General features: G+C 43.5%; 1 protein-coding gene across 1 annotated transcript in view; it reads left to right on the top strand.

Annotated features, from left to right (window-relative positions):
- Positions 1–22,485, top strand: part of Mov10l1 (Mov10 like RNA helicase 1) — a 65,273-nt gene that overhangs the window by 6,924 nt on the left and 35,864 nt on the right. Inside the window, exons 3-9 of the mRNA XM_021638988.2 lie at positions 2,382–2,494; positions 3,159–3,343; positions 6,940–7,080; positions 7,580–7,806; positions 10,828–10,951; positions 14,736–14,930; positions 19,922–20,036. Coding sequence (XP_021494663.2) covers positions 2,382–2,494; positions 3,159–3,343; positions 6,940–7,080; positions 7,580–7,806; positions 10,828–10,951; positions 14,736–14,930; positions 19,922–20,036 — 1,100 coding nt within the window. The remainder of the gene's footprint in view (positions 1–2,381; positions 2,495–3,158; positions 3,344–6,939; positions 7,081–7,579; positions 7,807–10,827; positions 10,952–14,735; positions 14,931–19,921; positions 20,037–22,485) is intronic.

Below are 22,485 nucleotides of genomic sequence, written 5' to 3'. Positions count from 1 at the left end.
CCATCCCTTCCTCCTTCAAAGTGTGATCCCAAACTTTTCCTCTAAGTTGGTTTTGTTAACTACTTTGTCACAGCAATAACATTAGTAACTTATACTAAAATTCAACACTGAGAAGCAGGACTCTTGCTGTGAGAAATCTGGCCATAGGTCCATAGGCCTTTGCGAAGTATGGAAGAATTTAGAACTTCAAGCTAGAGAGCCCGAGAGTGCTAGACAGAGTTTATTGAGCCTTTCTGCTGGGATTATGGAAGACTGGAATGGAAAGCAAAGTCTCAGCTCAGATATTTCGTAAAGGACTCAGGATTGCATTGGGAATCTGACTGTGAGTTATCCGTGTTATGTTTCAGCAGGTGTGGCTGCTTCCTGCCCATACCCTCAAAACCTGAGGGAGACTGCAGTCAGATGCAGTAGACTAATTTGTTTGATGAAGAATATTTCAAAACAGTACAGTATTCAACTGTGCATGGTTACAGTTTACTATTCTTATTCAGATTTATAGTGAGATAGAGGAGAAAAATGTGAAAAATCCGTATGAGTGTAGTTGAAGTTGCAGATGAAGCAAGTGCCAAGAAAGCAGCTGAATTCTTAAAAAATATTAGCAGCATTAAGAGGAACTTGGCGCTGGGACACTGGGAAAGGTGTCCTGATGGCAAGACTCTGCCTAATAAAAGTGTGAAAGGAGAGAACTGAACTGAGCATGCCAAAGCAGAAGTTTTTTGCTCCAATGTTTGCCTCCAGAGTGTTTCTCTGGGCTCAGCCAGCAAGGTCTACAGAACCCCCAAAGCTATGGGAAGAGGGAGACAAACTACATCTTAAACTAGAAACAGAACTTGACAGTGCATGCAAAATGGGCTCCTATGGAGGTTTGCACCAAAGTTCAGAAAGCCCCTGAGTGTGTGGCAGGATTGGATTTCCCGGAAGAAGGCCCTGAGAAATCATTGCATGAAATGTGGTGATAGTGGAGACTAATTCCATAATGGAGACCCCAGTGTCTCCATTATGTCCAAGAAGGAAAGCTTTAGGTGCAGAGTAGGGTTGGCCCAAGGTAAAGACAAGGGGCAGGGATGCCAAGGCTATTGGAGCTCAGAATCAGTCCATCATCAGGCTAGAAGTAGACAGCAGGTGTCGTGTGTCTTGCTGGATTTCTTTCAGTGTTGCCCAGTTGTTCTTTGCTGTGCCTCTATTTCTCCCTTTGAAACAGGAATGTACACTGTGTCCATTGGAGATTAGAAGTATGTAACCTGCTTCCTGTTTGTTGTTGCTACAGAGGCACACATTGAAGAGACTGCCTGAATCTTCGCAGACACTCACTACATTTTGAAGAGTGTTGGCATTGTTAAGGCTTTAGGGACTTTCGAAATTGGAATTGATGTATTTTGTATTGTGATGTACCATGAGCCTTTGAGGGCCAGAGGTGGAATGTTAGGATTTGGGTGTCAGATTGACAACAGGTATACTTGTAATGGCTAATATTCACTGTCAGCTTGACTGGATTAGAATCACACAGGGATGAAAGTGTCTCCAGAGAGATTTAGCTGAGGAAGGAATGTGGGTGGCATCATCCTGTGGGCAGGCCCCCCAGTCTCTGTCTTCTCGGACCCTGACTATGGCTGCAGCATGACCAGCAGCCACATGGTCTTGCCACTACTCTCCTATCTGCTCTCACTGTCCTTGTCATCATGGGCTGTGCCCTCAGACTGAATGACGTTAAACCTTCTTCTTTAAGTTGTTACTGTTAGGTATTTGTCATCATAGTGAGAAGTACTGCACTAACAATACAGTTCAAAGACAGACTAACTTTAGTGTGTGCGTGTGCGTGCACTCATGTGTGCACATACTCTGCAGTATAATGTGTGTATATTTGTGTGGGTGCATGTGGAGGTCATAGGTTATTAGATATCTGATGCCTTCTTCAATTGCTGCCCACCTTTTATTCAGCACAAACTTGCTATTTGGCTAGAATGACTAGCCAGTGAGTTCCAGGGATATGGCTGTCTCTACTCCTCCAGCACCATGGTTATGCACATGCAACACCACAGCTAGCTTTTATGTGCATTCTGGGATGTTTAACTCAGGTCATCATGCTTGTGCTTTCTCCCCAGCCCCAGTACTGTGGGGTTTTTAATTTTTTGAGAGAGGATCTCACTATGTAGCCCTGGAACTCTCTGTCTTAGAGGCTGGAGGATGGTTAGTACCTAAAAGTCTGCTCTGCTTAACTAATGTGAGAAGGAGCATAGATTGCATCAGGGTGAGGTGGTTACATAAACTGGACCATGACAGAGAAGTGAGGGAAGGTGGACCAGAGATTACTTCAGCGTGTCATAACTCAGAGTGCACTGTGCATGTGAATGTTACTGAAGTTTTCTCTTTGGCTGTTTTAGGTTTCCATCCATGCAAGGGAGACTGGGTAGAGGCTGAGTATTGGATCAGGCCAGGGACATGGAGCAGTGAGGCCATCTCAGTGAAGCCACTGAGGTACAAGCGTGTGGACAAGGTAATGTGCTGCTGAGTGGTTCCTGTGCTTCATTAAGGAAGGTGGGGCTGGAGAGATGGCTCTGGTTAAGAACCTGGCTGTTCTTCCAGAGGAATAGTTTCAATCCCTAGCACCCACATGGTGGCTCACAACTGTCTATTAGGTCCAATTCCAGGGGATCCAACACCTTCCCTCTTCTGGTGCCCAAGAGCCCTGCATGACCATGGTGCAGAGATATTCAGTCAAGGCCCCCATACGCAACAGTAAATACTTTTTTAAAAAGAAAGTAGAAGCAACAGCATGCTTGTATAACTAAGGTCCAGCCTTTCCTAGATGTGTTAAAGATGTTCTAGGACAAAGTGTATACCTGATGAATTGAGGCCCGTGAGCTCCCTTATCACCTGGTGATTGAGGGAATGACATGGATTTTGGAAGCATTGAGTTTGTACTGGGATGAGGTGGATGCATGAACTGGACATGACAGAGAAGGTGGGGAAAGATGTCAGCCACCAACAGCCTCTTACTTAGCCTAAACACTCCCAGGCTCTTGTGCATCCATGTTGTACTGGAATTTACTGGCTTTCCAAGGCCAGGCTGGATCGGTCAGATTCAGAGAGGCAAGGGTTGAGAACTGTGCCCCTTGTCCATATACACTTTGAAGCAGTATCCAACACTGCACTTACAGGTCTGCATTTCCAGCCTGTGTGGGAGGAATGGGGTGATAGAGGACAGCATCTTCTTCAGCCTGGACTCCCTGAAGCTGCCGGAAGGGTACATACCGAGGAGACATGACATTGTCAATGCTGTGGTGGTGGAGAGCAGCCAGTCCTGCTACATCTGGAGAGCGCTGTGCATGACCCCTGTGAAGAGGTGGTATCCAAAAGGTTCCTCTTTGGAAATAAAAAGGCCAATTTTAAGCATATTTTGAAGAGTTGTAGTCAGGTGCTATCTCACACTTCAGTCATTCGTGGGTTTTGTATATGATGCTGGGACATACGATCATATCACAAGGATGACAAGATGTCTCGGCAGTTAAAAGTGCTTGTTGCCAAGGCTCACAACCTGAGACCAATCCCTAGAACTGACTTAGTAGGAGAGAACTGACTACGACAAGTTGTCCTCTGACTTCCATGTGAGCCATAGCATGTACACAAGCGCGCGCGCGCACACACACACACACACACACACACACACACACAAAGAGAGAATGTAAGAGAAAGGTAGGTTTAAACTTTTTCTCAAAGATTGTATCATGTAGTGACACTCTAGCTTCCTTAGGTCTTTGCAAGTATACTGTTATACTGACATAAGGATGAAATCACCTAGTACCCCATTTCTCAGAACATATTCGTGCTTTAAGCATGTGTGACTGTAAAGCCATAATAGTAGACATTCCAGTCCCTGCATTTACTGGTTAAGAAGAGGCTCCTGTCTTTGTGGTTTAGTGAAGGTAGACTTCCATGGGTCTCTTTTTGTTTTATAGAAACTAACTAGAATCCATAGCTTTGGGTGTCCTAAAACTTTGTGTAGACTAGGCTGGCCTCAAACTCACATAGATCGACCTACCTCTGCCTCCCTTTAATATGACACCACCACACTTAGCCCAAGCGTCCCTTAATCCTTACTCTTTTGGTAGTGGCTATCTTCATTAACTTTCTCTTGCTGATAACAGAGTACCATAGACTAGGTAAGGTACAAGAGAGGGGGCCCCTTCTTTTGGCTCACTACTGGGGTCAACAGTTAAGGGCTGAATCTAATGCTCCCCTAACCCTGCCCTAGAACTAGGAATTGACACCAGGGTCCTGTGCATGCTGGGAAAATCTGCTCTACCACTGAGCCATTCCTCCCGATCCAGAATTGGCCACCTGGCCAGCAGACGTCTGATGTAGCACAAAACAGCATATGTTAAGAGAACCCTAATCAAATTCCTTATATAGCAGACCCATTGATATTAACCCATTACTCCGTTAGGCATATGGGTTTAATCTATTCATGAGGGCAGAGCCTTACTCAGCTCTCAGAAGTGCTACCTAGTCCTACCTGTTTGTTGCTTTGCTTTGTTTTGTTTGGGGAGGGATAGTGTGTCACCTCTTCATAGAAGAGATTAAATTTCATCACGAGTTTTGTAGGGGACAAATCATTCATATAGTAGTGATTCTCAGTTTTATTCATTCTTTTTATTCTCTTCTTTTTTTTTTTTTTTTTTTTTGGACAGGTGTCATCTTAAGGCAGCCTTAAACATACTGTGTAGCTGAGGATGTCCTTGAATTTTGATACTCTTGCCTTTGTCTCCTAAAACCTGGAATCGGGTCATGTGCCGTCATACCCCGTTTGTGCGGTGCTAGGGACTGAGCCAGTGCTTTGTGCATACTAAGTAAACACTCTCCTGCTGAGCCACATCTCTAGCCCGACCTTTACATGACGTTTCTTTGTCTGTTTTAGACAGTGTCTCACTGTATGTTCCTGGTTGGCCTGGAACTTCCTATATAGATCAAGCTGGCCTTGAACTCAGAAAGATATGCCTGCCTTTGACTCTCAACTTCTGGGGCTAAAAGATGTGCACCAGCATGTCCAATATCATTTGTGTTTTTGATTTGTTTTGTGTCTGTAGTCCTTTCATTACTAATCATATATATTGAGAGTTGGAGAGTTGACTCAGTGATTAAGAGCCCTTGCTTTTGCAGAGGACCCAGCTTCAGTTCTCAGCCCCCACATGGCAGGTGACAAGTATCTGTAACCCCAGTCCCAGAGAATCGGATGTCCTCCTCTGGCCTCCTCGAGCATCTGGCACAGATAGTAGTGCGCACACTCGTGCGGGCAGTGTGGCTCCCGTCTCCTCTGGGCTTCCTTCTCTTCTCTTGCCATTAGCAGGCACCACTGGTGGACTCCTTAGATGTCTCTCATTATTCTGTCTCATCTCCTCAATAAACGACCAGTTCCGCGTGAAAAAGTGCTTTGTCTCTCTTACTGCCCCATGTCCAGCACCTCGCCTGGTGTCTGTACAAGTCAGATCTGCTCCATGTAAGCTGATGGACAGCAGTTGCATAATGGAGTGTTGCCATACCTTCTTCCTGCCAGAAGACACTTGTCTTTGGCTACTTGGTCCGGTTCTTTTATCCATGGGACCCAGCTTACCTTCTGGAAGAAGGAACAAACTTAGCTGTCACTTCTCTCAGCATGTTCTGTCACATCTGCAGATCCATGGAGTCCAGAATAAGGCAGGATTGTTTATTGGCTGGGACCCCACCTTTGTGTCTCGATGGCCTCAATTCTGTGTGTCTAACTCAGCTCCTTTATACTCTGGTATTCTTCTCTATGGGATTGGGATCAGTGCCCCCATGTATGACCAGTGGATCTAAGCTCAAGGATATCATGGGTACCTGAAGGACATACCTCCTTCATTCCACACATGCTTCCCTGGCTTTTCTCCTAAGGCCATACATTTTGTTGTCATTGTGTTCCATTTAGTTTTGTTTTATGGTAAGGCCTTTCTGTGTAGCCCAGCTCTTGCATATAGCCAGCAGTCCTCTTGTCTCAGCTTCCTGAGTACTGCAATTCTTGTTGTACCACTATGTCTAGCTACCATGGGTTCTTGGAAGTTCTGTTTCTGCTCTGTGGCATGCCCATGCTGTCTTGACCATGGAGTGGAAGCTGCTGAGCTAGGGAATCAGGGCATATTGCCATTTCCATGCTTGGACATAGTGCACATGGATGTAAAGAAGCAGATGACTCATTTTTGAGAGAAAGAAAAAGTTTCTTATTTTCTGAAGAGTAAAGCTTCCCATTAAGTTGTTTTCACATATAGTCAGATATTGCTTAATAATGGATATATGTTCTGAGAAATGTATTATATGTCAGGCAGCTTAGTGATTGTGCAGATATCATAGAGTGCAATTATATAAGTATATTGCTACAGTATGCAAGTTTATATGGCATGCTACTGTGCCAAATATTGTAGCCTATTGTAACACTGTTAGTTTGTACATCTAGATAATTGCAAATGTAGAAAACGAAATATTTAGGCAATGGAGACATTTTTCATCTCCATCTTATTCTTACAGGATAGTGTGAAGTCTTTTGTAAAGGAAGTGTAATCATGTAGCCTTCAACTGTACTTAAAAGAAAAAAAAATACCCAAACATGCAAGGCCCTGTGTGATCCTCCTTCCTTCCTTCTAACCATCCATTTCTTGTAGTCTGGGAGGCAGCAGAGAGCAGAAATCTCAGCTGTGAGGACTCTGGTAGTAGGTCAGATGCCACCGGTTTGAGCTGTTTAGTCTTTGGGGGATTTATGATGCTCTTTTGTGATGTGGCTTTAGAAATTGTGGGACTTGTAGGCTCCCTGACAGACCTCTCCATCATGTTATTGGGCAGTCAGTCCTGCAGGGAGGTTGGAGGAAGATGAGAAAAGGCAACAGTGCTGCAGGGAGGCCTCGGCACCTTGACACTGTTTGTTGTTTTCTTCAGAGATGCCACTATTGGCGAAGCCCCTCAGGAGCCCTATGGAACCCTCTTACTGAAAAACAAAGAGGATGTTGAAGTTTCAAGAATGACCAATTTTGGAACATTGAAGGAAGGAGAAAGCAAAACATTGGTGATCTGGATAGAGTAAGTATGCCCTAGAGTTTCAGGTTAAGGGGTACAAGTTGCTTTTAAAATGTGATTTAAGATATTTTGTAAAAACAGTTGTATGTTTCCTATTTATTTTCCCTTTGAAAGTCTATAACATATTTCACTCCTTGGTCTGGTGAGTTGCCTCAGTTGGTAAAGGCACTCACTGTGCAGGCCTGGAAACCTCAGTTTCATCCCCAAAACCATTTAAAGGTAGAAGCAAAGAACTGATTCTCTTGATTTACTCTTCAACCTCTACAATTGTGCACACTCTGAGGCACATGCCCACACACATTTTGCAAGACAATTACTTTGAGTTTAAGGCCAGTCTGCATAACAAGACTATTTTTCCTAAAATGCCCTTCAAACTGAACACTGTAAAGATGTTAGCAGGCTTCCTTCACAACGTTGAATTGTGTGGTTTGGTTGACTGTAATGTCTTAGCTCTGGAAGTTCTGATGTAGTACATGGTCTTTTTTTTTTTTTCTTTTTCCAGGAATAAAGGAGAAAACTCTCAGGACCTTGTCAGTTGTAGACTGGCTGGCTGGGATAAAGCACAACAGTTTAGATTTGAGGCACAGGGCAGAGGCCAGTCCTGCGCAGGGGTGACTGCTGTTTCTGTTCCTGAGAATGAAAATCTTAACTCATCGAATCATCTCAGAGAAGACAAAACTGATGAGACGCCAGAGAGCAGCCTGGGGAACAACACGGAAACCTCTCCAGGTAGACTGGTGCAGCTGCTTCCCCATTAGCTCCAGGGACTGACCTGGCCTTCCTTGTTCCTTGTGAGTTAGCAAGTCTACCGTATGCCCTGGCAATACTTGATGCCTGAACCTTTTTGAATTTGGGTCCTTCTGCTCCTGTTGTGTTGGAGCTGGGAGAGGAACAGAAACAGCTTGACACAGACCAACTTGTGCTTGAGGAGATAGGGGCACTCCTCAACTAGGGAGAATTCTAGGACCAGGGACCATTCCTCAGTGTTGGCTGGTCTTGTAGATATAGCCCTCTCCAATTTCCCTGTTTGTTACCCTCCTCCAAAAGTTGATCTGTATGTGAGCATTCATTTCCAACATTGTTAGGAATTGACCCTGCCTGCAGGTCAGTTGAGTGAGACCCTAAGAGAGGGGGTGAGAATGGGTGTAACAAGAGATGCAAAGAATGGAGACGACAAAGTTCTGATCAAGTCTCTGTTTATTGTTCTTTAGGTTAGAGCTTATAAAGAGTAAGAATGGGCAATTCGGGGGGGAGGAACTAGTTTCAGTGAAAATCGCAAAGCAGGACATTCTCAAGGAAATTCTCAAGGCGGGAGGAAAGTTCTCATACATATACCTTGCCAAATCTAAATGGTTGAGCAAAGCTCTACAAAGCTCAAAGCAGCACCTGTGCTCCAGGGATGGGAAATCACATGCAAGGCACAATGTGCATCATAGATTCCAAACAGGCAAGAGTCAAACAGCCATTCTGTGGCTCCACACAGGTCCTCCTTTTTTATATTTTTTTCAAGGCTGTGATCCCAAGGGAACTGTGCCTGTCTTAGGTTGGAATCCTGGGTCTTTAACCCCTGCTGGCCCATCATTGGATACATCAGCAGCTATTGGCTGAGCTCCTGTCTTAGGATGCAAGAGCGGCGAAAAAGACCACTGTGGATTCTCTTACCTGTCACTGGCTAATTGGTTCAGCTCACTGGGATAGTCAGTATTTTTGTAAGGGAGGTCTCAAAGAGGCCTTCATCTGCCATTTCCAACCTGTGGTAATGGACCTGTATGGGTTTTGCTTTGATGGCGTCAGTCTGCTGCTTAAGGAAAGCCATGAGCTTATTAAACAATATTGGACCAAGGGAAAGCAAAATAAGCAAGCCTATCAGGGGTCCTAAAATGGAGGATAAAATGTAGTAAGCCATGGAGAAGTTCTAAACCAAGTTTGAAACCACCCCTGCTCTTGTTCCCTCGGAGGTTTTCTTTGCTCCAAGCCTTCCCTGACCTTTTTCATGGAATCCTTTACTACTCCTGAATGATCTACATAGAAATAGCATTCCTCTTTTAGGACAGCACAGAGCCCTCCCTGCTGAGCAACAAAAGGTCTAATCCTCTTCTGTTTTGTAAGACTACTTCTAAAAGAGAAGTTAGATTTTTCTAAGTGGGAAATAGCAGTTTTCATTCTTTTAATATCTTGATCTTAGCTGACCAATATATCTGTCCTGCAAAACTAGAGAAGAAATTCCTATACCAGCTCCAGCTAGGCCCAAACCTAGGAGAACAGCCACTAACTGCAGTAACTGGCTCTCTTTTAGGGTGTAAGCAAGGCTTGATCCTGCTTTGGGTCCCAAAGATGAGAAAACTGATCAGAGGAATAATATGTTAATCTTGGCACTAATTGTGCTAAAACCCAGTAAGAGTCATAAAACAAATACGAAGAAAAGCAGGGCATGAGGCCATCAGAACAAGACCACTAAGTATTGTTTGGAGGAATTATATATTGTCCTGCTCTTGAGGCATTTATACTCTTAAGGATTTCATTGCAGAAATGTTTTTGTGAAGCAGGAACTTTACCAATACATGTTCCTTGTCCTTGGACAGACTGTAGGGTTAGACGAACTTGAGTGGTTTGCAGCCATCTACATGAGCTATGATCTAATAAATTAGAAAAACTACCTAAAACAGCAATTCCTCCATAATAGGGAGGTTTTGTATTATAGCAAAGCCAGCAGGAGTCTGTTAGCTCAGGTCTAGATTCATTAAGGGTAAGAAAGGTATGCTGTAGAAGTTCTAGAAGAGAATCCTCAGTAGATTTATCTAATATAGTAGTTACTGTAGGAACAGGTGTTAAAGTGGGGAAAGCATGCCCTGTGGTAGGGTAGTAGGTTCTGGTAGAGGTTTTACAACTGGAGCCAGAACCAGATTTGTTCCTATTCCCACTGTTTTATCTGTAGGTTATTGGCTGAGTAACCTTATAGTGAAAACAGTACCAGGGTGTTTGCTGAGTTTTTTGTAAATTCTAATTCCCCAGGATAGTCCTGTGTCCCAGTTTTTCTTTCCTGACTCTGTAAATAAAATATTTAAGGTGGGTGTACCTCTAAAACAACTATAGGCACATATCTCACCATCTTTAGTATCTTTTATGTTTACTTTTATGGAGTCTAATTCTGGGAAGTCTCTACCATACATGGTCTGTGGTCTTGTATACCCATTTGGCATAATAACTCCTGGTCCCCCGCATTTTCTTTTTCTACTATTCTCAGCCGGACAGACATAGAAGTAACCCCAACTGTTTGCCCAATAACCACAATTTGAAAATAACTTGGGCGCCACTTGACCTGGCCTGCATATCAGTTGAACGAGACCCTAAGAGGGGGTGAGAATGGGGTGGAACAAGAGACGCGAAGAATGGAGATAAGACAAAATTCTGATCAAGTCTCCATTTATTGTTCTTTAGGTTACAGCTTATAAAGAGTAAGAATGGGCAATTTGTGGGGAGGAACTAGTTTCAGTGAAAATTGCAAAGCAGGACATTCTCAAAGAAATTCTCAAGGTGGGAGGAAAGTTCTCATACATATACCTTGTCAAATCTAAACCTCTACAAAGCTCAAAGCACCTGTGGTCCAGGGATGAGAAATCACTATACCGTGCAAGGCGCAATGTGCATCATAGATTCCAAGCAGGCAAGAGTCAAACAGCCATTCTATGGCTCCACACAAGGAATAAGTTACCCTCCCCACAAACTGTTGGTGTAAATGTCATTCCTCAGATGGCTGTGCTTGTGAAGAAGAAAGTAGAGAAAAAGGAAATACATCAGAGAAACAGGAGCCTGAGCCTGGGGGCCTCATTCTTCCAGGGGAGAAAACTTCCATTGTGGTCACATGTGATGCCAAGTATGTGCTTGTTTCCTTCATGGGTGTCTGTAATGCTTATATTGTAAAACATTCGTGCCTGTCTCTGATGTAACCACAAAGACAAGCATTGGGCCAGAAAAATGTCCACCTAGGATGGGATCTTCTCTCCTTCAGCTGACAGTCTGACTCTATCTTTACAAAGAAAATAGCGTTCATGACCCATTTAGATGTGAGCTCCCTCCACTGCTTTTGAGCCCTTCTGATGGTAGCCAACGTGGGTTCATTTTCACTGTGTCCTGATGTCCTCCAGATCTCAGTCCATCTACACCCCTCTTCTTGCCCTCTGGGTATCTTTTCAAAATACTGTAGGGAACTAAGAGGCTGAGGGGGGAAGAAGGGGAACAGCCCAGACTAGAAAGTCATACCTCTATTCTGTCACCTTCACTTGGTTGGTTGTAACCTGGTAGCTGTCCCCCAGTCTTTCACACAACTCTTGTTTTTCTGCTCTCTATCCTCATGTCCCCACTAGCATTCTGGCTGCTCAACATAGTCACCAAGGTTAACATCTGAGTCCAGGCTTCCTTCATATCACCATTCATTTAAATCTTTTTTTGTAGTTTTTTTCTTATTTATTTATTTATTTATTTATTTATTACAGTTTATTCACTTTGTATCCCAGCTATAGCCCCCTCTCCCATCCCCTCCCAATCTCACCCTCCCTCCCTCCTTTTTCTCCTATGTCCCTCCCCCAGTCCAATGATAGGGGAGGTCCTTCTCCCTTTTCATCTGATTCTAGTCTTTCAGGTCTCATCAGGACTGGCTTCTTTGTCATCCTCTGTAGACGGGTAAGGCTGCTCCCCCTCAGGTGGAGGTGATCAAAGAGCCAGCCACTGAGTTCATGTCAGAGACAGTCCCTGTTCCTATTATTGGGGAACCCTCTTGGACACTGAGCTGCCATGGGCTACTTCTGTGCAGGAGTTTTAAGTTATCTCCATGCATGGTCCTTGTTTGGAGTATCAGTCTCAGAAAAGACCACTGTGCCCAGATTTTTTGGTTCTGTTGTTCTCCTTGTGGAGCTCCTGTTCCCTCCAGGTCTTTCTATCAAGTAACCCAACTAAAAAAATGGGGTACAGAGCTAAATAGAGAATTTTCAATAGAGGAACATCGAAAGGCAGAGAAACACTTAAAGAAATGCTCAACATCCTTAGTCATCAGGGAAATGCAAATCAAAACAACCCTGAGATTTCATCTTACACTCATCGGAATGGCTAAGATCAAAAACTCAAGTGACAACGAATGCTGTGGAGGATGTGGAGAAAGAGGAACCCTACTTCCTCTGCTGGTGGGAATGTAAACTTGTACAACCACTTTGGAAATCAATGTGGTGCTTTCTCAGACAATTGGGAATAGTGCTACCTCAAGATCCAGCTATACCACTCCTAGGCATATATCCAAAAGATGCTCAAGTATGCAACAACATTTTCTCAACCATGTTCATAACAGCTTTATTTGTAATAGCCAGAAGCTGGAAACAACCCAGATGTCCCTCAGTTGAGGAATGGATACAGAAATTGTGGTACATTTACACAATGGAATACTACTCAGCAATTAAAAACAAAGAAATCATGAAATTTGCAGGCAAATGGTGGGATCTAGAAATGATCATCCTGAGTGAGGTATCCCAGAAGCAGAAAGACACATATGGTATATACTCACTTATAAGTGGATATAAGACATATAATATAGGATAATCATACTAAAATCTACACCTACAGAAGCTAATCAAGAAGGAGGACCCTGGTAAAATGCTCAATCTTCACTCAGAAAGGCAAACAAGATGGACATCAGAAGAAGGAAAAAACAGGGAACAGGACAGGAGCCTATCACAGAGAGCCTCTCGGAAAGATTCTATCCAGCAGGGTATCAAAGATGCTAAGATTCATAGCCAAACTTTTGCAGAATGCAGGGAATCTTATGAAAGGGGGAGATAGAAAGACCTGGAGGGATCATTTACATGTTTTTGAAGATTAGATACTGACTGCCTTACTTCAAACCCATCAGATTGTAGGTAACCTTTAACCAAACTCAAGTCCTTCAGTCACCCATAAAAAATACAGGCAGCTTAGCTGGGTTTTTAACCACGAAGTAACAGGAGTAATTAGGTTGAGAAAAATTGAAATATAAGCAGAGATTACTATGCACAGCAGCACCTGTGTTAGAGTCACTCCTGGAAATAAGCAACCAAGTAAAGATCATTTTAGTCACAGTAAAAGTCATATTTGAACTTGGGAATGTGGAAATGTTTTCAGAACTATAGAAAGGACTGTTTAAGCAACTGAATTTATCTTGATGTATTAGTTACTTTGCTTGTTGCCGGGATATTATATCCCGGAAAAGCAACAAAAAATTCTACATAGTGAATTCCAAAGAAGCCAGGGCTACAGACAAGAGAGAGAGAGAGAGAGAGAGAGAGAGACCGACCCTGTCTCAGCCAGGGCTACAGAGAGAGACAGACAGACAGACAGACTGACTGACCGACCCTGTCTCAAACAAAACAACTAAGTATAATCTCTCATGGCAGAGAAGTCAGAGCAGCATCAGGAGCTTGAGGCAGCCAAGTCCTGAATGCTGTCCTATTTGAACATTTCTCTGCCAAGCAAATAAGTTCATTATCTTTAAATTTAACTTTACTCAAGTTCTCAGAATATAGGCAGAATGAAGTTAGATTCAGAGCCAAAATATCACCCAGATGGCCTCTAGCCCAATTCCTAATGGAGGGTCTTTGTTCCACTTTGAAATCTCATCAGCCAAGCCTCCAATATCCATATTTTACTCTGCATTTTTGTCTTCCATTCTGCCAGAATGGCCCATTAAGCCCTGCTTTCAGCATGCTAGGGATTTTCTAGCCTTACCTATCAACCTCTTCCACATTCCAGCCACAAAAATTTCTAAAGGCCTAAGAACCCACATAATCAGGTTTATCACAGCAGTGGCCTACTTCTCAGTATTAGATACTTTTCCTGTTGCTATGAGTAAAAACAAACACACAAAAACAATGAGTCCTTTCCTTGTCTGAGAAGAAGAAAAGAGGGGCATGGGGAAAGGGCCATGAGGATGGGGCTTGGGAGGAGAGGAGGGAGGGGCTGGGATCAGGCTGCAAAGTGATTAAGTAAATTAATTAAATAAAAAATATCCCAATGAAAGCAACTAAAGGGTGATAAGGCTTATTTTGGTCCACAGTTCAAGGTTACAGTTCACTGTAGCAGAAGTACCTTGTGTGCATAATCCAAGTGTAGTGATACTTGTGCTCAGCTTGCTTTTCCTTTTATTTTTTTTATTTTTGTTTGAGATAGAGTTTCTCTGTGTAACCTTGACTGTCTAGGACTCTCTTCATAGACTAGGCTGGCCTCGAAGTCACAGAGATCTGCTTGCCTCTACCTCCCAGACTCCTGGGATTAAAGAAAGGCATGCACCATCGTGCCCGGCCCTGCTTCTCCCTTTTATGTGGTTCAGACACCCATTTCAGGAAACAGAGCCCACAATCAGCAGGTTTTCCCACCTTTATCTAATCAAGAATAGCATCCACAGGCCTGTCTCTCTGGTGATTGTAGATATTAGCCCACTGACAATTGGAACTACCCATCACACTTGGGAAATGCTACATTTTTTTGTTTCATAAAGCAAACTTTTCCGTGTAAAAGAATTACTGAAAAGTCAGCATGACAGTTACTTACAGCTTTTTAGTGTTCTTAAATATTAAAGCGAAATCACATTGAATCTGCTTTATTCATAACTGAGACTGAATTTCTATTTTTCTTTCAAGAAACCCTGGCCGTTGCAAGGAGCTCCTTCTGCTCTGTTTTTCCAACTTTCTCATCGGCCGGCATCTGGAAGTGAATGTCGTGAGTCGTGAGGAGGCATTGATAGCTGTGCGTGAGCCATTTTCTTGGAAAAAGCCTAAAAGCTCCCAAACATTAGTGTCTGCAAAGACTACAGTTGTTGTGACCACACAGAAAAGGTACCATGAGATGAATGTGTGACTTTCTGTTACATGCCCTGGAAAGACAGACATGTCCTGGCAGGCAGCAGTCATGTCATCTCCCCTGCCTTCTGACAACTCCCCCACCCCCAACCCCCTCTTAAGAAAGTGACAAGGGCAAGGCAAGAATTAGTGTTGTTGGGGCAGGATGAATTTCCATGGAACTTGTAAGGGCAGATTCTGTGTCTGTTGCAGTGTCTATGCAGACCAGGCCCCGTGCACCCCTCAGCTCTATTTTTCCCTAACAGATCTTGGGGCCACTTTGAAACCAAAATGGATTGGCTCTTAGCTCCTGCCATCCACTCCTAGGTAGGACTGGCTTTGATGTCCTACGCTGTACCATCAGCAGTGGATCTGTGCCTTGCTGGCTGGTTGTAATGTAGCTAGTGTTGGGCCCAAGGATTGCTTGGTCACTGGAAGCCTGTTTGAAGAGTTGGTACCATTCAAGATGAACTCTGTGACTTGAGCATAGAAGATTTGTGGGTGACCCATTTCTGCCTGGTTTGGGTCCCAGGTCCATCTGCTCTTATCTGCAATTAAAAAGAATAAACCTTCTGAGAAACATTTTCCTCTATGTTTGGTCCAAAAAAATTTGACCTGTGTGTGTGAGGGTGTTAAATGGCTTTGTCCTGGGTGCTGGAGACATTGTTGCATCATTGTCAATACTGAGAGTTTGAGTTCAGGTGCTGCCCACAGCCCATCAGGGCAAGACTATTATTTCTCTAATACTGGAAAATTCTGGATTTCAGATCATGTTAACCCAGTAACAGTCTAAGACAAAGGATGATGGACTTCTACCACATTGTAGACTGAAAGGAGAATGTATTAGCAGACAGTATTATGGGATTGCTGAACTTGTCGTTGACCATTGTTTGGAAGGCAGCTGTGGACACCATGCTTCTTTAGACCATTGTTTGAATCACAGCACTGCGACCAAGAAGCTGTGTGGCCTTGGGAAAGTTTCTTGACCTCTCTGTGCCTTAACTTCATTTGTAAGTGATAGTCTCTACCTCATCTGGTTTGAGGAGTAAACGGTATAGAGCACGTAAAATGCACAGTTTCCTGGCACAGAGCAGTCAGTAAGTGCTGATGGTTCTTGCTCACTTCCAGGGCCGTGCCTAGGGGAAACCCCAGAAAGGGAGTGAGGCGTTAACTGCATCTGCAGACACGGAGAGTCTGATACTTGGGTGACAATTAGAAGAGCAAGTACCCGAATAATCCACCCAGTGGCACACTGTCCAGATAGAGTGGACTCAGAAGGAAGCTAAGATACAGGCCAACATCCACCAACAAGAGTTCCTCTACAGCAGTAGTTCTCAACCTTCCTAAAGCTGTGATCCTGTAATACAGTTCCTCATGTTATGGTGACCCTAACCATAAAATTATTTCATTGCTACTTAATAAATGTAATTTTGCAGCTGTTATGAATCATGATGTAAATATCTGATGTGCAGGATACCTGGTATGTGACCCCAAAGGTATCATGACCCCCAGGTTAAGAACCACTGCTCTAGACTAAGGCCATTGGTTTCCTGGCAGTCTGGGCACTGGTTGGCACTCACTCTCAGCTGTCTTATACGTACACGTGCTGCCAGGACTCCCGAGGTCAGTCAGTTCCAGTTCTCAGTCATGCTCCTGATGTAGATATCAGGGTGGGGTCGTGTATTGCAGTAGACCTTTTCAAATTTTTTGGTTTTTTGAGACAGGGTTTCTCTGTGTAGCCTTGGTTGTCCTGGTACTCACTTTGTAGGCCAGGCTGGCCTTGAACTCACAGAGATCCACCTGACTCTGCCTCCCTGAGTGTTGGGATTAAAGGTGTAGGCTACAACACCTGGCTCTTTTTAATTTTTTTAAATAAGTGTATAAAATAATGGATTTCTTTGTGCTATTTCTAAACACATAGGTAATTGTACCTTGATAATATCTGCCTGCTCATCACTTATCCTTATTTGCCTCCCCTCCAGTAGTCTGCCTTCTGCTTTCACATTTGTATTTCTTTCTTCCTTTTTCCCTTTGCTTCACACACAGTCTCCTTTCTACCTTCACATGATGGTTGTGTGTTTGTTTGCAAAACTATATTTTACATATGGGAGAAATTTTTCTTTTTTAGCCTCCTTCCTTCCTTCCTTTTTTTTTTTAAAGATGATCTCAAGTTTCAGCACATAATAGTTGTTTTCCTTTCCATGACTGACTAAAACTCTTGTATGAATATATATCACATGATGTTTTCAGCAGTTGCTGGATGTCTGAGCTGAGTCCATCTTTTAGCTGTTAAGGGCTGTGAAGTAGTAAGCATTAATGTGCAAGGTCTCTGTGCTGTGCTCACTTTAGACGATGCCCTTGGGGCAGCTCCTGTGGTAGTTCTGGTTTTAGTTTTGTGAGGAACCTCTGTACTGACCTCCTTAGTGGCTGCACTACCTCACAGTCCCATAGCAGTGTGGCTCCCACATCCGCACTGACATTCACTGTCCTCTTTTGTCATCAAGATAGTGAGAAGAAATCTCTTGAGAATTTAATTTGTATTTTTTCATGTTCATTAGCTATTTGTATTTCCTTTGAGAACTGTTCAATTCATTTGTCTAAATAGTGCCTGAATGGTTTGGATTGGTTTTGTTTTGTTGTTGGTATTTTTATGGCTGATGTTTAGGCTTTTTTTTTTTTAAATAGATTTAGGTGTTTTGTTGGTTATTTTTGTTTGTTTGTTTTTCAAGACAGGGTTTCTCTGTGTAGTCCTGGCTGCCCTAGAACTTGCTCTGTAGATCAGGCTGGCCTTGAACTCACAGAGATCTGCTTGCCTCTGCCTTCCGAGTGCTAGGATTAAAGGTGTGCACTACCAATGCCTGGCTGATTCTAGATTTTAATTCCTTGTCAGTTGGTAAAGTTGTTATAGGCTGTCTCTTCACTCTGGTTGTTTCTTCTAATTTATAAAAGCTTTTTAATTTTGTGCAATTTTTTGTCAAGCATTGGTACTGTTTACTGATCTATTGTAGTCACAGGTACATTAAACCTTGCTGGTGCTTCTATCATGAAATGCAAATTCAGAGTTGTGGGTCTTACGTTAGGGTCTTTGGTCCCTTTTGAGATGATTTTTATAGAGAACAGGAGGTAGAGATCTATTGCATTCTTCTACATTAAGCCACTTATGTGATTTGTTGAGGGCTGTCATGTCGTTTCTCTGTGGTTTTTTACACCATTGTTGAAAATCACATGGTTGTAGCTATGTGAGTCATTTCTGGATTCTCCTGTCTATTCCACTGTTCTATGTGAACGGAACTCTGCTGTTTTTGTTGTTTTGTTTTGTTTTTGAGAAGGGGTTTTACTGTGTAGCTCTGGCTAGCCTGGAACGCAGAGAGCTGCCTGCATGTAGGTGTGTTGATAGTCTTAGTCCCTCTGCATCTCATTAATTTTTGCTATTAGTTCATTAGTAATTGGTTCATTAGCTTCACTGCTTCCTTAGCATTTACTGGGTGCCCCTGCTTTCAAAATGTCAATTTCCATGAATACCCTACAGCTGCAGAGATGAAGACAGCCCTGAGTTGAGTTAACCAGCAGCAGCCTTCAGTACTGTTGGATAGTCCTGTAGTTGCCTGAAAAGTTTTCACCGGCGACACACAGTCAGACTACCTACAAGTTCTGAGTTAAAGGAATCCACACTACAGGAAGTGGTGATGAAGTTGATATTGGAAGTACACCTCTGCTCCCTCCATGCAGCACAGACTGCATCAGAGGTTGAAGGGGACTTAGAAATGAGCTACCTTTCCTGTCCTCATTATCTCTCCTCACTTCTCCCCATGTTGTCTGTCATTCCTGTTACTCTGCTCTTTGCCTTAATGGATGCAAATTTGCTGTGAATTTGAATGCAGCTGCCTGGATGAAGGCAGAAGCTTGGAGATGAACCTAAATTTCTCCAGAGAAAAACAGTCAAGAACCAGATCAGTTGAAAGAGGATCCACATAGGGCAGCTTTTACCAAGTGTGTACTTATTGGTGAGGTGTCAGTATCATTCTAGTACTCATACCTTCACTAAAAATGCAGTAATAGAGTTTAGATGTTTAGGAAGTGAAAACTGTCTTTAAACTCCATGATTTGAGTAGGTGCCTAGGACTTTTCAGCCTCATTTCCCTGCAACTTGCACAGCCCTGTCCTCCAGCTCTGTTGCAGAGATCAGAGTGCCGGGCCAGATCCTGTGTGGAGTCAGGATCCTGAACCCAGAGTGGCCTAGCCTGGTTCTTATGTCTGGTGTTTCCGTGAGCAAGTGAATTCTCGCCTTTCTGAAACAGGGCAGATATCTGAGGAGAAATGTCTCATGTGAGCATCTCCAACCCAAAACCTGAAGTCTGAAAACTTTCAAATGTTGCCTTCAGATCTTGTTACATTTCAGAAAAACTGTAACTGATGAAATCTATATATATATTACAGAGTGAAGAAGAATAATGGGTAGAAGTATATAGCTCAGTGATACCATGTCTAGCAAGTATGAGGCCCTGGGTTCAATCCCAGAACTGGGGGGGAAAAAAAAAAAACCTAAAAGATCTGAAACATTTCTGGACCCATACATTACACATAGACACTCATGATCATATAAGGTATCTAGATGAAGAGTCACTTTGAGTTCTGCCAGTACTTGCTACAGCCATGAGAAACTGAGTTCAGTCTCCAGAACCCATATAAAAAAGCAAGTCATAGTGGTGCACCAAGTTGTAATCCCACCACTGGGGAGGTAGAGACAGGCAGGTCCTGGGACTCATTGGCCAGCCAGCCTTGCCTAATCAGATAATCCCTAGGCCAGAGAGACTGTTTCAAAAAAATCAAGGTTGAGGCACCTGAGGTACAACACCCAAAGCTGTCCTCTGATCTCCACATGTGTGTTGTATAACACATACACACACGTACGTACCTGCACACTCACAGGCACACATATATGCTTAAACCCACATAATTGCTTTGACTTAACTTTTTTTTCTTTTAAGGAACTCAAGGCGACAACTTCCAAGTTTTCTTCCACAGTATCCGATACCAGATAGACTGAAAAAATGCGTGGAACAGAAAATTGACATCCTGACTTTCCAGCCACTTCTTGCAGAGGTAGGAGAACATCTGAAGACTGTGGGTGCTATTCACCAGTACAGCTCCTTTCACAGCCGGGGTGAGTCTTTAGATTCAGGTCCTGTCAGGAGTCTATCACAGGAAACTAGGACTTTCAGGATGACCAAAGAGAGTCACCTGCATGCTTACCTGGTGTTTGGAGTGGGAATGGGAGATTCAAGCCAGCCTTCTACTATGCCAGAGTCAGGAAGCTTTCCACACTTCCATATAGAGTTCCAGAACACTGAAGGTGACAGCACTGGTGATAGGTGGAGGAACATTGAAAATCAATGTTCCTGAGGAGACTTAGCTAAGCTCTGACTCTTAGGAAGTGCATGCCCTTTTGAACTCAGCACAAGGCACAGACATGAATGTGGAGGCAGGTCCTTTAGCTTAGCTTTTAGCTGGCAGGGCCACAGTCACCTCACAGTATGCCCTGTGCTCCACATTGTCCCTTAGCATAAATAGATCTATGACCTTTGTTGAAATTTTCTTCCCAGAAATGTCAGGGGAGCAGGCAGAGAAAGAGTTATACACTCCTTGCAAGGAAGATAGAAGACCACTTCTTTGAGTTCAGAGGCTGCAAAGAAGTCTAGAAAACAAAGTTTTGGGGTCTGGCATTGGATGGGAAGTTTGCCGAATCCCAGAGAGTATTTATTGTGCAGTTTTCTAATTGTTTGAGGAGCATCCAGACACGTGAGAATGTATAGTCTAAAGAGAGTGATAGGGCTCTGTACAAGCAGGACTTGAACTTTTCATAGGCTTCTACCTAGATTTCAGAGGGAATCTTGGGAGGCTGAGTATTGTAGCTGCAAGTAGTACATCCCTATGAGAAGCCCTCAGAGGGTAGCGCCTAAAGTTCTTTGAGTGAAGCTGAGACTGTAACAGGTTTAAGCTGTTACATGTTATGAATGACAGTGTTTACACTGCACAGATAAAAAGTTTTCTATTCTTAAGAAACAGTGGTTTTGTTATGGGAAGCAAAGACTGTTAATATTTTTCTACCATCATTTCTTAACAAGTATTTATAAAATTTAAGTATGGGCTTTTCTATGCCCACTGTAGCTCCCAGATAATGACACGGAGACGTATTACATTTAATAATAAGCTTTAAGCACTATAAGCTGGGCAGAAACTCACCTATTCTGTACCCATTATGCTAGCCCGCCTACTTCCCAACCGTGTGCCCCCTTACCTGCCAACTTAGTCTTGCCCTGGCTGCTTCTGCTTCATTTTTGTCCTCATGGAAACTGCCCCCTGGCTACCACCTCCTATGGTGACCTCCTTCATCTGGGACCCTCCTCCTGGGCAGCAAGTCCTGCTTTAACTCTCCTGCACAGCTAAAGGCTGTTCAGCTCTTTTTAACCAATCAGAGATGAAGGAGAACAATTTTCACACAACATTGAGACAGGAGATTCTTCAGTAGTAATGACAGTGCCCTTATTCAGACTGCAACCAGATCTCTGAGCACAGAAATCAGCATCTGAACATGCAGTGCACAAAACCATTCCCCCGATATATCCCCCTTTATAGTTTTTTGTTGTTGTTTGGTTTTGTTGGTTTTTTGAGACAAGGTTTCTCTATAGTCCTGGCTGTCCTGGAACTCACTTGGTAGACCAGGCTGGCCTTGAACTCAGAGATCAGCCTACCTCTGCCTCCCAAGTGCTGGGATTAAAGGTGTGTTCCACTGTGCCTGGCCAAATGTATTTCATTTTAAAACTTGCTGTTTTAGTCATTTAAAAATAAGAAAGAGGGCTGGTGTCTTAGTTAGGGTTTTATTGCTACAAGGAAACACCAAAAAGCAAGTTAGGGGGAGTAAAGGCTTTATTTATTACACTTCCAGATCATAATCCATCATTGAAGGACATCAGGACAGGAACTCAAGCAGGGCTAAAACCTGAAGGCAGGAGCTGATGCATACTCCACGGAGGGGTGCTGTTACTGGCTTGCTTCCCATGGCTTGCTCAGTCTGCTTTATGCTAGAACCCACCATGAGCTGGGTCCTCCCCCATTGGTTACTAATTGAGAAAATGTCTTATAGCTGGATATTATAGAAGCATTTTCTCAGCCAAGGCTTCTTCCTCTCTGATGACCCTAACTTGTGTCAGATTGACACACAAACCCAGTCAGTACAGCCTGAACGATGGCTTGGAAAGTAAAGCATTTGCCATGCAACCATGAGGACCTGAATTCATTTTCTTATCAGTCAATTTAAAACACAGATGTGGCATGTATAACTACAGGACTAGGATGGAGATGGGAGAGCCAGGGCTCCTAGCCAGTCGGTCTAGCCACAATGGCAAGCTCCAGGTTCAGTAATGAAAGGGCCTGAGGAGATGCCTCTGCAGTTAGTAAAGCTTGCTCTGTTGTAGAGGACCTAAATTTGGTCCCTGGCACCACATGGTGGCTCAAAACCTTTTGTAACACGAGCTGTAGGGGTTCTGATGCC

The sequence above is a fragment of the Meriones unguiculatus genome, chromosome 8 (genome assembly GCF_030254825.1).
Source record: "Meriones unguiculatus strain TT.TT164.6M chromosome 8, Bangor_MerUng_6.1, whole genome shotgun sequence".
Lineage (NCBI taxonomy): Eukaryota > Metazoa > Chordata > Mammalia > Rodentia > Muridae > Meriones > Meriones unguiculatus.
The sequence above is the reverse complement of the archived record's forward strand: the minus strand, read 5'-3'. Positions and strand labels throughout refer to the sequence as shown.